The following is an 18,822-nucleotide window of genomic DNA, read 5'->3' as shown; positions in this document are numbered from 1 at the left end:
GACAATGCCATTTTAAAGATACCCAAACACATTAGAATTCACAAGTGGGGTACTTAGTGTCATATTTGATCTCATTTAACAAAACGTGAAAATCTCCTCAGCTTGTGTTAAACCACAGACCTGATTTCAGGCATCTAACCAAAAACCAATTCAGAAAAAACCCAACTAACTATGAGACAAGTTGGGTTTTAGGAACCATTCCTGCAGGACTCTTTTTTTTTGTTTGTTTCAAATCCACATCATGAATTGAGTCAGTCCAACAATTTTGAATGTAAAATATCTTTATTCGACCTTCTCAAAATGTGTTTCAATAACAGAAATTGTCATCATGGTGAGTTGGAATACTATTCACAAATAGGAATTAATTAGACATAACTTTCAAATCAAAATCAGCATGTCATCGTATAATTCATGAAAAGCAACAAGCCTCTTTCAGACTCGGCCCACTTGTCCAAGATCAAGCAACTTTTATAAATAGACTTTTGTACATTTTTGGGTGTTGAGATTTCAACAAGCAGTCATCCATTAGTGAGTCAAGATTGAATCTGAGATGTTAAGTCTGATGTGACAGAACAACAATCATCATACATCATACCAAAATACATAGAAAGTAAACCATAACAGAAAGGAAAGATTCTGTAGTTAACACATAAAACAAAGATCTCATCAGAAGTACTTGACAAATATCAGTATATCATTCTTTTGTTATACAAAACAAAAACTGATTATTTCTTTTTTTTTTTTTTTTTTTTCATGTTAACACATGATAGTTGATGGTATTTTGGCAACATCTGCATTTCAGGAGTTAACAGAAAGTCAACTATTAACATAACATAAGTCACTGGACATTATTCATCTTGGCCCCCGACCCATCCCGCCCCCGACATTATATCTTTATACATGATATTGCATGATAAAAACTATGATGAAATCATTGACACATCAATGACATTTACATAGTCAGCAGACATTTTGTCCGCTGCTAGGGACTGGAAATGACTTCTCATCGTCTCTGTGTCCTTTTTAATAGCTTTTCATTTTTTTTTTCTCTTTAAATGATTCTGCAATCCAAGATCGAGGTAAATTCAGCTCTGGAGTCCAATCACAAACTGAAAATAAAGGAAACGCAAGTGCTGTTTTTTTTCATTTTTTTTTTATTCAGTTTTTATTTAGTTTTATTAAAATGCTTCCCCAAATTAAGTTAAATAATTGGGGGATAAATATTGTGAATTCTCTTAGTTTCAATTGTTCGACTTGAAACTGAATTGACCTCAAATCTGCAGTAAAACCCACCTAGCTTCAGAGCTCAGTCAGAGTATGTAGCCTTTAGTAGAAAAACTACAGTGTCACTACTTGTTTTGCTGGTTCTGCACCACATCTGAATTAAATCAAGAGTTCTTAGAGGCACCTGGAGTGGTACAAATATGTGCTCATCAGGGTTAAGGTATTGTCAGTTCCTTGTTAAGGTATTTTTCAGTTCATCGTCAAGTCCACAGGAACAGAGTACCCGGAGAGGAGACCAGACCAATGATCACACAAGGTGACGATGCCCGGAAGCCGGACGTGACCACTTCGGTCTCAGGGCTTCGTTCTTTGTTGTTTTCTTTTTGTAGATTTGTTGTAAAATAAGTCCTGGGCCCATGAAAGTATTCCCACATGAGAGATGCACGCTATAGGAGATGTCTAAATCACAATATATATTATATGAGAGACATTACCGCCATTTATACCATTAGATACCAAAAAAAAAAAAAAAAATCATCATGCTGATGTTTCAGCAAGTGCACTGGTTTTCTCAATTCATCATGTACATATCAAAAGCAAAAACATACTTCTTGCATTGCCAAATGGATGAGGTCTGTCAATAGCGTTTCAGTTGTTTTCTATTGTATTTTTCAAATTCTTGCACAGCTACTTCAAGGTCAACGTGAAAGAAACTTTTCTTGAATGGGGGCCCAGCGCTCCTACCCTAAGATGATTGACAGATGTAGGCCACGCAGAGCCTGCATGGACAGCATCGTTAGATTCAGCATAAGGGTTGTTTTCATAGTGTCTTAAAGGCCCAGCTTGGAACACCAGAGCGCTGATGCTCCACCCAAATGTCTCACACTTAAACTTTACTGGGCGATCACCACATCACAAGAGCATCGACTGAAAATCTTCTCCGACTTGTTGTTTTTCCAGTCATTTCCATAATGAGCCTTTAATACAGTACTGCGCACACAGCTTCCTGAGAGTTAGCTAGCTATCACACTGAAAAATACACTGCACATCTAGCTATCTGCTCATTATATGTTTATATTGTAGGGATGCACCAATAACCAATACAAGGTACATGTGCCGACATCTACGTGAATAAAGGTGTCTTATATTTAAGGTGCAATATGTAAAAATTGGCCACCCATTGTCATACTCCCAACAAAAAGGGGAGCGCATCACAAGAGTAACTGCTATCTGCTGCTAACTTTTTTTTTCTGTTTATAAATCCATGACTGCAGCTACTGTTAGCTTCTTAGCTCAGTTAGCTGTGCAGCTTGCCAGTCTACTGGGGTAGTTTTATTGTTTACACAGCTAGCACAAAAAGGTTTTCAGGCATGGGGCTAGCAGATTAGCATGCTATCCTCAGTAGATAAAACCACACACAGACCTCTTTGACATAATGTTAAAACTGTTTCATTTCATTTTTGAAAAATTTTTAAACTAAAATTCTTACATATTGCACCTTTAACCAAGAGCACAAATACTTGATGCGTTACATTTCCGATGTTGTAACTGATGATTGGTTCACAAAATTCATGGTGCCATCGTTTTTTTTAAAACGAATACTTCTTGCTGCATGTGTTAATAGTGCATCACTGACAAAGTATAACATGGATTACAGTTAAATATAATGCAGTGTAATCACTTGTGACTGATGTCTGCAGCTGTCTCACAGAACGCGCATCACCTCGTGGGGTTTAGTTGCTCCGCGAAACGGATTCAATTGCCTCTCAGGGTTTACAGTGTGATCGTGCCTCCCCCTCCACATGGGCAGAGCATGCCAATTCCTCATATGAAACAATTAACCGTGTGCTTTTTTTTTTGTTTGTTTTTTTAATACACAATTAATTTTATTCCCGTGATGACTCAACCCTGGTTTGGTGCCTAAGGAGGTCCTCTAACAGCCTGGAAGTGCTGCTCTGAGAGGGATAAGAGCCCCATGGTGCAACCATAGCTTGTCACATGTTAGAATCATACCTAGAGCAATATAACTGATATCAGTGTTATCATGTGGCTATAGCCTGCAGAGGCCATAACTGTGCGAATGGGTATGACAGGGAGTCACAGACATCATACTGATGCCCGGCCTTGCAGGTAAAGTCATATTTATGGAGCAGGAGCCAATTTTTTGTTCACTGGTTAAAACATGAGTCAACGGAACCTATTGGGTGTGTCAAGCCAGTCACCTCTGGGTTATCTTGTTTGAAATGTCCTGCCGGAATTTCAACTTTAATGTTGCTGGTGTGGCCGTTAAACATGTCAGCAATAATTAATGTCACATGTGTTTTTGATATAAACCGCTGACACCAATGGCATTGTCTCGAATGCTACATCAAGGTCCATTGTTGTCGGAGCAACAATCATCTGGGTGGTACGGTGGCATGTCACGTTAACAATGCTACATAAATAATACTTTTTTTTCAACATATGAGGCCCGCGATCAGGATAGTAGCTACCACCGCTGACACAGAGGTCATCCGTATTACTTTTGGGAATTTGTGTGTTTTTCTTGAATGGGCAAACAATCTAGCAAATCACTGTAACACTTTTTTTTTTCATTGGTTGGTTCCAGGTGTATTCGACTCAATTGGGCCTCAGGCAAGAATACCTTACAGAATTAATTCTATTTAGGAGTGTGTCTAATGTACAAACTTCAGTTCATGTGTGGTCCAGACCTGTCATACTAGTCATGAACTGAATACTGCATTGCTTCCCAGAGGAACAGGGCTAATCAAACCATAAAGCCTTTGTTCAAATGAATCTGAAGTTCAAATATGTTGCCAAAATCAATTAATCTTGGTTTGACAATTTACTGAGTGGTTGGAAAACTTTGATTCTCCTTCTTGCTGGCATGTTATTGCAGGGCAGCTTATGCAACATGGAACACCTTCTGTTGCCAGTCCAGCCGCCACATAGAAATGTTGGTAGTTTACATTTCTGTAAACAACGGATACACTTTTCAACATGTTTGAAACCACTGGATATTTTTAAGGCGACCCGGGGATGATTTGCAGCTGCGATTGTGATGGCAAAATGACGCATTTACTATTTTAAGCCAAAACGAAATATTTTCTTAACCCCCAAACAAGTGTTTTGTTCCTAAACCTAACTGGACCATAAGCACAGGGATGTCATAAAAGAAACCTAAAATTGCAACACAAGGTCATCTGGAGTTGCAACAAATCGGTGGTTTGCAGAAACGCAAACTGCCAAACATTTCTTCTAGGGAGTGGGTTGCTGTTGCATACGGCACTGTAACACATTACAACATTGACTGTATAACATTCTCCCATCAATCCATGTAAGTCATGGGCTGCTTTGCTTGATCTAGTCTAACAGTTAGCCCACTTTTAGGTGCACATCCTGCTGATGACCAAATCTCACAGCCCCACACCTCTTCTGTTAAACAGGAGGTACTACTCAGGTTGAAACGAGCGATTTGTGACAAGCTTGCTGAATCCGATACAGGACGCTGACGCGACACACATACCGTTCTTGCATGAGGCCCATTTTATTTCAGGTTAGCTACTTTTATGCTACTTTACCAAGGGGGGGGGGCAAAGTGCCTCGTGAAGACTTGGGCTCTAGACTTTAGTATTTCTAAAATCCTGCCAATAACAACATAAAAATGTGATGTCTAACGTGCTAGTAAGGATTTAATGGTATGACACCATCTTCTGCTGACTAATATTCACGTTACAGAGGCAACATTTTGACGTGATGTTGTACTTTTTAAGGACTTATGTTCTTTGGGGAATGATCCGCTGCGATTTTATCCCTCTTATGATTCCTACTACTACTACTACAAGCAGCGTTGCGTATTCAAAGAGGCATATAAGTGACATCACCTTAAGACAATGCAGCACTTGGGGCTTCCCTCTGAGAGAAGGCCGACTCATACAGCCATATTCACACAGTCTTAAGACATCTGTAGAGTAAACTGATCACCGTATGCTGGAGCCATAAACTGGAGTAAACTGCACACTGGATTTTTTTTTTTCTTTTTTTTTACAAAGGACTGAACTCCGACAGAGAGAAAAGAAAAAAACAAAAAAAAACACACATGACTTCTAAGTCTGACTTGGACAGCTGCAATTCAGTTCAGCAATTTGAATTTCCACTGTGTACTGTAGGGTGAGAAACTACAATAAGGGGCTTGTTTTGAGGCCACGTTGATGCAGGGGAAGCGCCTGTGTTCCGTGTCAAAAAGTGGTGATCGTACGCAATCACCTTGTTTCGCGGTCCTCTCCATTTTTTTTCTCTGTGGAATATCCAGCTTAAAGATTCCCATTTTACGCCCTTCTCTAATCCCACCAGATGAGTAGCGAGGAGTCATATAAACACAATGGATTTGCACGTACTCTGATGCTCTTCCGGCAAGAGGAACACTGAAACCGAGGGTAGAAATACTCGAATGCATTAGAGTCGGATGAGGTTTTGTTGTCGGCTGTTTTTTCAGCGGTAATGTTATTTACATTGTTAAGTATGTACAGTAGAGAATCTCCCAGAGATGTTAGGTTCTGTAAAGCTGCAATGGGGTACTCCTTTTTAAATTCCTCACATTTGAAAGTCCTCAGATGAAGAGCCATACACGTCCCTGTTGCAGTGTTGTGGGTGTTAAACAATGTACTTGCTGCTGTATTGCGAGTCTCGACTCAATCAATAATCTGCCTCCCGAAGCTATGAACGCATACAACACACAAACTCAAAGCCATTAAATAGCAAGATCTTTAAATAAATTGTCATAAAATCTTAGATGGACACTATGGTTCTTCATCTCAGGGGGTTGAATTTCTCACACAAATCAAGACTTTAAATACAGTAAAATCTTTTTCTTTTTTTTTCATCATAAAGGTATTCGTTGAGAAAGTCGTTGAGAGTGTTAAATGCACTGTACAACCTTGTATAATTATTTTTTTTCAAAATATAGTTTATCCCAGTGTTTTTCGTTGTTGTTGTTGTTGTTGTTGTTGTTTTTATCTTACAGAATCCTGTACACTTGGTGTCTGCATTGAAAGTGGGTGATATCCTGATCATTGGAGAGGAGAGAAGAGAAGGAACAAGGAGAGAAGAGAATTCAGAGAAACAGATGGGTGAGAGAAGAGAAGAGAAGAGAAGAGAAGAGAAGAGAAGAGAAGGTTTCCAGTGCCATTGTTGCCCTCAGTGAAGACGCTGCACTCCGTACCTTGGCTCTCTTCTGTCCCGCACCTCGATCTGAGGCAAACAACACAGAGGATTCTCATTGTACAGATTCAGACACCCAGGCCATCCAAAATGAAGCATCATGAATGAACATGTAAGGGAAAAAATGCAACAATTTTATGTACATGTAAACATCAGTTTACTGGTGATGGGGAGTGCTACTCAGGGAAGGTAGGTGCAGGATCTGATGTGTTTAGAGCTTGACCCATACTACGGACTAAAGGTTGGGATAATCCCTGCGAGGCTGTCAACATTCGCCTGATCGGATCACGGGTGAGCAGCTTTATGGCTGTCAGGTAACACCTGGCATCAAAATGAGTCTTGACATACATCTCCAAGTGGCCTCCTGTGATCGGATCTCACCTCCACACTTTACAGTATAAGCTAATAAAGACGTAAATCAACGGAACGGGCACTATGATTTAGATTTTATATCAACATAAAGAAATACCTTCATGTGTAAACATAAACAAGAAGGCCTAATTAGTTAAGAATGTGTTGCAGATAGCGTCCATAACTCACAAAATTAGAAATTTCTGCAGGGAGTGTTGCGACTTTCTCCATGGACATCTAGGAATTTATCCTGTATTAGTTACTGTCTTAGAAAAATCTAACACACGGTATTGTTTACCGACAATAAAGCGTTAACAGTGTGTTCCAACAGCTGTTACATGGTCTTTGCAAGTTGGCTTGAAAAACTGGATTTGTAGTAGCAAAATTTAGCAAAGCTTGTGAATCTTCCCTTCACTCAACAACTCTTTAAATCATGCCATTTGTACTGGAGTCTGGGTATACTGCCGTTACTAGTTTGAAGCGAAGCTGAAACGGACACTGACACTGGCAGGTTCAGAGAGCACAAACACATCATTTACTTTCACATGCAAATCAGACGCTGTATAATCCACTGTGTCTGTTGTTGTGGCGTCTTGTCCTTGTTTTGTGGACGACGTCAGCTAAGCAGGAGCTCCTTCAGTGTGGTTATGGACACACTTCTTAAACAATGTGGACAATTGTGGCCCCGACCATTTCAGAATGTGGTCTGTGTGACTGGTCTGTACTTGGAGCTGTGCGTCTGACTGCTCAGGATGGATATTGATAGCAAATGTTAACAGCCTCAAAGTGACAAATGACCTTACAATTTGTACGCCAGCAGGAAAACAAGACTCCGGTGTCAGTGATGTGGCTACACACTGTACTATGCTCGAAAGTTAATGAGGCGTGGCGCAGGCAAATGTTAATGTATTCCTCAAACAACGGTGCACATGAAACTTATAAAGCAGAAAGTCAACTTACCCTCGACACAGCGAAATCTGCAAGGACAAAGAAGAACAGAGGTGTCGGCGTAAACACAGCGAGGCAGGAGCAGGAAAAGAAAAGTGCATATTTGTGCAAAACAGGAATCTGCTCACGTTCTGCTCACTCGGTGGTGAAACACGATTTTTATTTTGTTAAAGAAATGATCTGGACGGTCAAAAAGTCCACATTTTGCATTCCTTTCGTTTGTTTGGTGTGGTCGATTTATTTCTGCTTGAAAAGTTCCTGCACTGTGCAAAAAAAAATATTAACTTTTAACGGCATACGTTGATATCTAAACCCACTGGTATTTTTCATGTTACTGATCTGACGCATTGTCAATTAGATGGACAACAAATGGCGTCACGAACTGCCCGCAGGTCGTCACACTGCTCCGTCCTGTCAGCTGCTATAAAGAAGCTGAGGGACGTCTGTTCCTATAAAAGAAATGTGCGCGATATAAAAGGAGCCTCACACAGCTGCAGGAGCATCAGATGCATGCAATGTGTAACATCTCTGAGACTGTTAGTGAGGTTAATCAGATAAGAACAGAAAGACACGCCCACGCGCTGGAATATCTCCAGTTACCATGGAAACCATCATGGAGATAGACCGTCGGAGAAGCGAGACATCTTATGTCACTTTCCTCCGTCTTTATCTCTTCCTCTCGCTCCCCCTTCTCTCCTTTACTCTATCTGTCTGTACATCTCTCACGCTCTCAGTCTACTATGTCTCGTGTCACACGTCTCTGTTTCTCCGGGTGTTGCCGTACGTCTGCCGTACGGAGTCAAATCGAACACATCATCCTCATGTGTGGAGTCTCTCTTTGTTTTTGTGTTGCGTCTTTTACCGCCACCTTCTCCTGCCATCCCTTTCCTTCCCCTTCCTCTCTTTTCATACGGCTGAAACAATGCAATTCAAGAAGTCCTGATGCAACATCATGCAAACTGCCAGGGAGCCCCCCCCCCCCGCTGGAGGACTCTCTCTCCTGCACTTGGATGCGGCACCAAAAGCAATTTGGCTGGAGTTACTGAGGTCAGGTTGGAGTGCAGTCATTTTTCAACCGGTGCAAATTTCGTTCACATTAATGGCCTCAGAGTTACTGCCTCCAAAAATTAGGGCTGGATGAAGATTGACTGGAGCTACTGTATTCCACACTGTGCGCTTTCTCTACTTTTTTTTTATTTTTTTAAATTTTTTTAATTCCATTTACATTTTTAACTCAGGTTTATGTTAATGTGGCCTTAAAGGCTTGTAGAATAAAATGTTCATTTAGGGCATTTTCAGACCTGTCATCCCGTCATCATTAGGAAAATAACCTTATAAGCTGACTGAGCAGGAGCTTATTTTGGCCCATCTTTACACGGCAAAAGCTGCACGGTGCTCCAATCCAGGAAACTGAATCCAAATGGTGAGATATTTTAACTTACTAACATAGTTAAGGTACATCACATTCATAACATAGCCTAAGTTATAGACATAATATAGTTGTTTGAACATGATCTTTTCCTAGACCTAACCAAACTGTCTCTGTCATGCCTGTTGCTGCTACGTTGTGACGGTGATGTCTTATTGGGTGTCACTGGCAATCGGCCTATTCAGCGGATTAGGTATGAGGATGTACCGGACCAGTAGGTTTTTTTTGTCTGCTTTTGATTCAGGGACTCGTTTAATACAATTGTTGCTTTGTTCCTCTTGGTTAATTTGTGTGAAAAGCAACAGTCAAGAGCGGCCCGTAACAAATGCCATGGTCGCCGGATGATTCACCTCAAAACACTTCCTCCTCATTCTTTTCTTTCTTGGTCACTGCTTGTATTGCTAATTGTTTTCGCTGTGTTGATGTGTGGATTCTATAGCAGAGGTCCTTGAATTAAACAAAAAGCCAGCTCCAGAGAGCGTTTTGACTGCGACTAGAAAACAATGTCTTATCAGATGTGCTGCCTCTCGTTGTAGCACGGCTCTGATGAGTCCATACCGCCAAACACTTGCACTACAGTTGTTTTTCATGCAGCACAGTAAGTGCACCTTATTAGATTATCTTTAATCATTGGGCCAGTTACTTCAGATGTTAGGGTCAATTGGTTTCTTACTACACACATCTGTTCCTTAGCACAATTGGAGGTGAGCTGAGACCACCTTTCTCAACGCAAAACACGGCCTGATTGTTTCATCAGGCAAACCGAGTGTAATTTCTCCTTTTAATGCCCAAATGAAACGACCTGAATCATCCCACATTTGGGAACATGTGGGCCAAATGAGGTAGGTGCCAGCGCTTACACAAACAGTTTCACGAAAAAGTTGCTGTCTTTTGATTGATCAGTTTTCTTTCTTAAGTTTCATCATAATGGAAAGCTGACTATTATTTGGGGCTATGTTACATTACAAAAAGGTGTGTTGGGATGGCACGTCCACTATGTCGGCAGCCAAATCAGACGTGAGATAGCCTTATGTTCCCAACCTCATCATTAGCCCTGATCAAGCTTTTTCTCTTGTGTAAGTGACAATAACGCATAAATGAAAACTCTGTGTTGCTTACAACAATATGGTTTTCAACAGTTGTGAACTGTTGGCCGTCTGAAGTTTGGGGAGACTGGGACGACGGGTGTGCTCAGCTGCGTTGGAAGCATTTGGAACCGCGTGGACAGCGTCTGCTCCGATGCAACATGCAAAGTCTGAGAGGGTTGGCTGTTGGCTGTCGGAGCCACTGGATACTCCGATTGGTTGTGTGCTAGCTATATAACCATTCTGATTGGCGGCGTGGTAGCGAATCAGCGCGGTGTGTGGGAGGGGCGGAATACTATGTGCGCTTTGTTTTTCTATGCACTCCATTCCGTCATTTCCTGTTTTCATGTTTTGGAGCACGGGCACGAGACTTGCACCACCCGATGTTGAGGAGGCTTATTGCATCTTGTGCAAGGGCAGAACATGCATGATACTGTGGAGTTGGCAGCACGTTGAAGCGGTATGTTTCAATGCAACTTTTCTGCTGAGCGGGTCAGACGAGAGGCAATGGCATGGTCGGATAAAGGCAGTTGGCCGTTGGTTTGAGTCTGGGCGGTGTGTGGGGGCCTTAAGGATCCTAACAGTTCCTAAATGGATCATCAGCTGGTGAGAATGATGACTCTTCCCCTCTGACGAGTTTTCAGCCAACCCGTTTTTTCAAACTAGACTAAACTAGCTAGCTACCACAGCTAATCAAATCAGCCAACAAAAGCCTCAACGGTCATCAGTTCGAGTTGAGGAACCTTCTTTGTTAACTGCTGTATGAAAATAAAGAGCCATTTATTTATTTTTGCATACGTGTGTTCATTTTTGGGTGGTAAATCAGACACATTCAGCCTATCGTAATATATATGTCTGGTTTGGTTCCAACAAAGCACACAGCAGTTTCAAATCACACGCTATCAATAGAACCAGAAAAGACAGAACAAATCGAGCATTAGGTGTCATATTTAGACCATTACTGATTTTAATAAGCATTGGGTTTCATCAGCCCTTTGCTCACCTTTGTTGTCTGTCTGCAAATCATCGAGATAGAAGTCCGTCTGCCGGTTACCCAGGACGAAGGCCAGGAAGGAGAGAATGAGGGCGTCCAGGATGCCCATGATGGCCAGCATATAGGCCCAGCGTACAGAGCAATCGCCCAGGGAGTATTTCCCCGTCTGCTCCCCGCACATGTCCCGGATCACCTCGGCGTCCCATCCGTCGGGGAAGATCATGCAACCCAGCACCAGGCACACTCCTGCAGGAGGACACAGAGGAGGAGAGAAGCGGGGTTAAAGTGAGAACTGGGGAGTGGTACAAGTGGGGTGTTAAAGAAGAGGAGTACAAGTGCGAGTAAGGGTGACGGTTTCTGAACAAGAGATTGTCAGAGATGAGACGTTGGGTTGGGAAAAAGACAGGGAACAGGGAAGAGAACAGCAATAACAGTTGCATGTAGCACACTGGTGGCCTTCAATTGCAGAGGACATTGAGAATCAGAATTTCAACTTTAACGTGCAAAAGCTCTGTAAGATGACACAAGCAATCTTGTGAGATCAGGGCACAGCTGAGGACGGTACGCAGCAGTGGGCACTGGCCCCCACTGATCTCCCTCCTTCCTCTAGTTGCCCAAAACACTACCAGAGCCTAACAACCGCCTTTCTCGCCGTCTCCTGTCAGAAAACGCAATGGACGTATTTGGCACTTCAAACCAGGACCACAAAATCATCAAGGATTTCATCACACAGAGGTCGGGGAGGTTTCATAGTCGATTCATTCTCTCTTCCCTCCCCAGAAGCTGACGTGACTATAATATCAGGCCGATGGAATGAAGTTAAACTACTGAACAAAATCAGTCTGAATATGATTATGGAAGGAAAGCAATACTGGTGAATCCAACTTTATCTTTCGCCATTTAACCGGGGATTTAAGTAAATAATATGGTTCTATAGACTCTCACTCAGCCCTGCTTTGCAATTAAAGCTGATGAGATCATTGCAGTTCCACCCCAACACTTCGCCTCCTGCTGCTTTAAATTTTGCTCATATGGCGACGCGTTAGCCAGCAGCGCTCTGGGAGTGGAGGGGTTCACAGTGAGACGGTAGAAAGATGGAATACATGCACCGTATGCATTATTCAACCGGAGACAATGGAGCATGTGACAGAATTTAAAACATACAGATTGCACACAAAACCCGCATGCACTCACGCCCACAGACAAAAGTTCACGCAAGTCTGTGTGTGCAAGTGCATGCATGCAAACCCCACAGCTGCACGCAGCACAAAGCTCCCAGGGGAGATGCATACATGCAGTTTTGACACTACAACAAAAATGGTAATCTATACTTTACACCTCTGCTCATTCATCAAAGTGAGCTTCGCTGGGGAGCTGATTGTGCCGTATTCTTTGCTCAACAGCGCTGTTTAAACAGCAGTCAGTTTGTGCCTGAGGGGCTGTAAGTAAAGCAGTGGGCTCCGCCGGGAGAGGAGGAACACACAGGGCAGACGTCACACACTGAATCCTAATTCCAGACCAGATACGTCTTGTCCACCGGCAACAGGACTTGCGGTTCACATGAGAAGTCTGACAGATTTGTATGAGTTGGCGATTCTTACTCATCTGTATATGTTCGGAAGATTATTTTACGTCTCGAACTCGATTTCCGTGCAGCTGTGAATGTTATGGATGCTGCGTGCATCACGTGTGTCTACTGAAGGGTGTTGGGCAGCATTCAAACACAGTAGCTGTTTTGCTGAACGGGGTGTGTAGTAACAGAGAGATCACAGGCTGAAATGTAAAACGGAGGAGAACAGCAGTAAATTCTGCTGATCTGCTGCTGAACGTATGAAGCGTAAGTCTTTTCTGTTGGCATCGGAGCCTCAAAGGTCAACAACTTGCCGGACAAACTGCTGACAGATGCACTATCTGATATCGCTGTGTTGGTGTTGTTTCCCAGAACATCATTATTAACGCCGCGCCCGGACCATCATTGGAAACTGACGTTTTCGTCACGTTTTTGTAAGGTCGCAGCTTTGCAACTCGGGAAGAAGACCAGAAAAATAAACACACAGGAGAAGTTGTCCTTTCTAGGATATGGTGGACATTGTGAAAGGGTCTATTTTAACCTAAACCATCTTTTCCTATACTATGAAGTACTTTTGTTTCCTGAACTTACCCAAACTGTAACAGAAAACTGGTGGACAGTCATATTTTGGGTCTTTTGGTACGGGGTTATATGAGGTACTTATCCCTAGTCAGCATATGACCTGCAGTAGATGAACTACAGCAATGATAAGCACCAAAAATATTCATAATATGGCGTACTCTTAGAGGGATATATACATATTTTTAGGTTGGCCTTCTTTTAGGTGGGTAAAGTACATCTTGCTGTGGGTGCCATTTAGCAGTACAATGGTCTGACGGTCATCTACACCAGCTAATACACTGAAGAGGGATGAGTACCTCATAAAACCCCACATCAAAAGACCCCGACTATCATTTTAATGTAGAAATAAGTCAGGAATATATTGCAAACTGGACACAAACCCATTACAATGGCTTTCTCCAAATATTTGACTCTTTATCTGTTGCAATGATGGCCCTAGAACAACAATAATTATAATGGCCCAACAATACTGACATGGGGATATCAGCAAAATCACTGACAGCATTCCCAAGTCCTCTATTCCTGTCCAAGCAGAGGCTTTATGGAGTGTGTTCAGTAATGTGCAACTGAAATTACAGAGACACGTGTTTGATTGATAGCGCAACCTGCAGGCCCATGGAGACACTGTACAAAAAAAACTTGCTTGGTAACTGGGACATGTTTGTAAGTGGTTCAGTGTGCTATTGCATTATCATCTAGCCTGCAAACTGATTATAGCAGAATGCTTTTTTGATAGTGAATATTTGTTTGGTAGCTTGTTTAGTAAGTCATGGTGAAGAACATAGTGCATTGTTATTCTTGCATTAAATCAAGAATGGGGGTTCACAGGGTTGAACCAGTGATTGTATCTAAAGATGGACGACATGACAGCCTCCCGAAAGTGAAACAAACAAACACAAACATTTTTGACTGCCCCCTGGTGGCTGGCTGATGCCTCCTCCTCCATGCTAGCAGAGGAAACATGAGACACTATAAAGTCAGAGTACACATCAAATACATATTATGGACATGGATTATGTTTCCATTGTTTGATGCAAGGGAAATTTAAAGGTTGTATGGACAGAAACTCGATGCCGTTACTACTGGGTGGTAGAGATGAGACACATTGTCCTTCTCACGTCAATGAGCTGAACAATCTTCGATGAGGGTGAGACTGCAAGGCTGTGACTATTTCCTGGAAACCACAGATACCAGTGAGGATCCTAACTACTGCTGTCATTTTCGCCATCACCCAGTACTAAAATGCATCCACCTTTTTGAGAGACCCATGGCTAGAACTGAACAAGGGATTTTGAGGTTTTATGCTATGGGACATAACCATTAGGCCACTGGGCGGCCCAGTCTCTTTCGGGACTTTACAGAACATGTTTATATGCTGTAGCAGAAAACAAAACATACAATGTAATTTTACCTGGACGTTAAAACGCGAGTGAATACAAACCCAGTGGTCGACGGAGAATGTTGCACTTGTGGGTCTGAAGGTGTTGAATCTGAGTGTATTAAAGTGAAAGTCCATTAGTCATACGCTTGAACCCTGTCACATTAGTGATTCCCTCTGAAGACCCAGTGTTTCACCAACTAGCCATCCATCATGAGAAAACGGTGGGTGGTGAACTCATGGCAACAGATGAGGGAGGATATCAGATTAGTCACCACCTCTCTGCGAGCGCCATGCATATATGAGGAGTCGTATTTCAAGCTGAGACGAACGCGGTTAGAAAATGTGACCGCTCCTCCGACAAAATGATTGCGGGCGTAATGAGAGAATGTAATGAGAAAGCATATAATGACGATAATACAGTAAGTAATGAGAGAATGGAGGGGCCATGGAGGTAATCGTCGTGGGAAATCATCAGGTTATTAGCTTCTTTTATGACCTTTGTACAAGATATTAACATAGATGAGAGATTGATAAAATCATTAACGGAGTAATGAGTGTCAGGTAACATGTTAAATGGATTTTTGATGAATGTTTCCCCATCTGGTATGAAACTCATCCAAAGTTATTGAGTGGGGGCTTTCCGAAAATGTGAATGCAGAGCCAAGAATCCTGATGGGCAAAATACATCAGCCTCATGGCATCTCATCATCCAATCATTCTCTTTCGTAGTAAATGTTACTCACTCTTATTTGTTTTTTCAAACAGTACAGTATTCAGTATATGGTGGAGCAGACATCTATTCACGTGGCTTTGTTTTACACAAAGGAAACATACAGATAATCAGATTAGTTTCATTTTTGTTGCTCTGGCCGTCGGATAGGTTGTAAACCATTTGTACTCATCCGAAACATTGCTGCGATATCAGAACAGGGCAAAATTGCTAAATATAGATCCAACAGAACAACAAGCACCAGGAGTTTGGATAGATTAGCCAAATGTGTTGGGAAGGGAAAACGAAGGCCAGTGAGAAAGTCACAGCTGAAACTGCCCGTTGTACATCCATTACAGACGACAGACTGACTTTGTGCTTCAATTTTGACCCACCTTGTTTCTGTATTTTCAGTGACTCATGCAGGTTGCTTGGACCTTTTCTAGCAATGTGACCACTCAGCAGTTTCCTTGGTGAGTACAAAGTTATCACGACAGAAAGATCGAATGGCACGACCTATACAAATAAAACCCAAGATGGTAAATATTACTTTTCCCTTAAGGCCGAGACACGCTGTTTGCATCTGCTTTGAGGACATTAGCTCAACCACTCAGCACACACAGGGCAGCCAAATGCTATGTTGAGATTTGATGGATGTTTGACCTGTACAACCTACTGTTGCAGCCTGTTTGCCAGCATAAATATTAGCTAAATGCATTTGCGGCAAAGCCACAGATATTACATAGTAGTTCTTTATGTTGCTATGTCACGTTTGTTTAGGTTGAACTTTCTATTCATCTCCTGTCACAAGACTATGCTTACTCTCTGGTTAGATTTAGGCACAAAAACACATGGTGAGAGTTAGGAAAACATCATAGTTTGGCTTAAAAAATACCTGCTTTGTTGACAGATGGAGATGATCTGACCTCACATGAAAAAAAAAAAAAAAACTGCCATTTTTGTGGTGTCACACCCAAAGTGTCCTTGAAAATATCCACTGGTGTCACTTGTCACTGTTGTTGACCATTTCGCAGCATTTCTGGCATGTAAATACAGCACCAGCACTCCCTCCACTTCCTGATGCGAAAGGTGGCTGTTAAACATGTAAGGTCTACATAATATGCCTTGTTTGGGACATATGTCAAGACCATTAGGGAAGCCACAGTTTTGTACTTAATCGAAAATTGTTCGCAATGAGCTCTCACTTTCGATCATCAAAATCAAAGGGACTGGCAGATACGAAAGAAGCAATACTTCAGAGGCGACTTAGCTAGCTTAACGGTAGCCTCCAGCTGCACTTCCAGACACTTATCTGGAGTGAATGAGGACGATCAACTCAGTGGCACCAGACATCTCCAACAGTGTCACAGATGTTACTTTTCAGAGATCCTTATATGAACTTGTCTAACTCTTACCTGCAAAGAGCTGCCAGGATAAAGTCAATGCTGTACCCCTGTGTTTTTGAACACATTTGAAAATGTAAATGACATAAAACCAATGATCTGTTGATCTTGCCGAATCCAGATACAATAGTCTTACAATTGCAGAGCCACCTAAATGACCTAAATGTTAGAAACAAATTGATGTTTGATTTTCTGAATTGTGACGGGAAGTAATCATGGCTGAGCTGATTCACTGACAGATTCTGTGCTGGTTACATATAATCACCATCTCTTTCGAAAGATAGTGGTGTCTTCTCATTTCCAGCCTTCAGTACAGCTGTAACGTCTGAGATCAAGTCCTCTGTTTAAAATTCAACAGCACAATGTTGCATTTTGTTGAAAGCCCCTCTTTTTGTGTACCGTTTGGCAGTAGGAGAGTAATGACCATGTGACATGATCTCTGCAACCGTTTCCTCTATCTGCCATTCTCCTCCATCTTCAGCTCGAGCGCGTAAAGTGGGCACCAGCAGGCTAAAAATAACCCCCACCTTACCACAACCCAAGAAAAGCCCTTTGAAGTTGTTGGGGTGTTTCCTCTTCCTTCCTCCCCTTCGCTCTCTCAAGACACAGCATTCTGAACTTGGAAGGGAGGAACTTCAAAGGCGGCAAGCGGAGGGATCGAAACAGAGAGGGAGCGAGAATGAAAGGGAAAAACAAGTCGTATGAGGAAGGAGAAAGAGAGGGAGGATGGCTATTACTGTTGTATTTCTTATCTCAGCTCATCACTTCCTGTCATCTCTTTTCGTCGCAGCTTTCACAGCCCGTCAACTGTTAGAAACAAGCCGATCAAACTGAATGAAAACATTTGGAAACGCGTCGCCAGGACACGTTTCTGATCCAACTAGTTCAAATTACTGTGAGCCAATTTATTTATAGCACTCGCAGATATTTATAGACTCGTTATGTAACAATTTTGTCAGACTTTCTTATCTACATGTCCACACAGATCCTTTTTTCATTCGAGACAAACAGTCAAAAATGATTATATAAGAGCCCTAAAAATAGCATCAGTGTGCTATATATATGTGTGTGTGTGTGAAGTATTTTTGATGGGAGCAGCTTGAGGCCCCACAGTACTCCTCCTGAACAGCTTGACTGTGTACCCGCTTTGTGACGTCATCCGACACTGTGTCATGTGCTTTGAATGACTTCATAATCGCACACAGTCTGTTCATGGAATTTTCCTAATAAGTGCACACACAAGGTAACACTTAAAACTAGGCCTCCACTTTCTCTCTGATGCAGATTGATGCATCCATGCACAGCAGATTGAACCGACATCGGGTCCTCAATCAGGATACAGAAACATGCTAATTACCGTCACAGTGTGGAAAACTACAGCTCAAATAAAATGGTGACATGATTATTTTGGAACAGAATTTTGGTAGTGTCTGTGTTTATCTCGAGTTTGATTTGTGAACAAAACAGCTCACGGCAGAGCTGATGAAACTGATTGTGAGCTGTAGTTACCCTGTCAAACACACCAAATACGCTGGCTGTTGCAAGTGCAGTGTCTCTGGGCTTGCTAGGTAGAGCGGACAGGCCAGGTGGTGGCAGCAACCCTGCCGTTGGTCCTCCAGCTGGCCTGTCAGTTTTACCTAATGAGCCCAGAGACACTCTTACAGCAAAGAAGCAGCACCAGAGGATCCTGAGAGGAGCAGCAGAGAGGATGATGTGTTAACCAGAGAACCTGAAGCTCACAAATCGGCACATCATCAAAAAGAGACATTAGCAGAGCGACTGTGACAACTTGAGACAAGCATAGAGAACGCAACTCAGTTTCATATACGCTTTTCCAGTAATTTGGAACAGTGGTTAAATTGTTGGCCTTATTTCAGATGTCCCATTATGATAGATATAGCCTAGAAAAAAGAGTATTTACTGCAA

The 18,822-nt window shown here is 42.1% G+C and overlaps 1 protein-coding gene across 1 annotated transcript in view; it reads right to left on the bottom strand.

The window, feature by feature from the left end:
* Positions 1-732: 732 nt before the first annotated feature.
* Positions 733-18,822, bottom strand: part of lhfpl4a (LHFPL tetraspan subfamily member 4a) — a 33,875-nt gene continuing 15,785 nt past the window's right edge. Inside the window, exons 2-4 of the mRNA XM_037105696.1 lie at positions 11,261-11,497; positions 7,756-7,772; positions 733-6,474 (exon numbers count right to left, since the gene is read on the bottom strand). Of these exons, the coding sequence (XP_036961591.1) occupies positions 6,421-6,474; positions 7,756-7,772; positions 11,261-11,497 (308 nt within the window). The 3' untranslated portion in view covers positions 733-6,420. The remainder of the gene's footprint in view (positions 6,475-7,755; positions 7,773-11,260; positions 11,498-18,822) is intronic.

Source organism: Acanthopagrus latus, chromosome 7 (genome assembly GCF_904848185.1).
Source record: "Acanthopagrus latus isolate v.2019 chromosome 7, fAcaLat1.1, whole genome shotgun sequence".
Classification (NCBI taxonomy): Eukaryota; Metazoa; Chordata; class Actinopteri; order Spariformes; family Sparidae; genus Acanthopagrus; species Acanthopagrus latus.
Note: the sequence above shows the minus strand (reverse complement) of the source record. Positions and strands in the feature narration are given on the sequence as shown.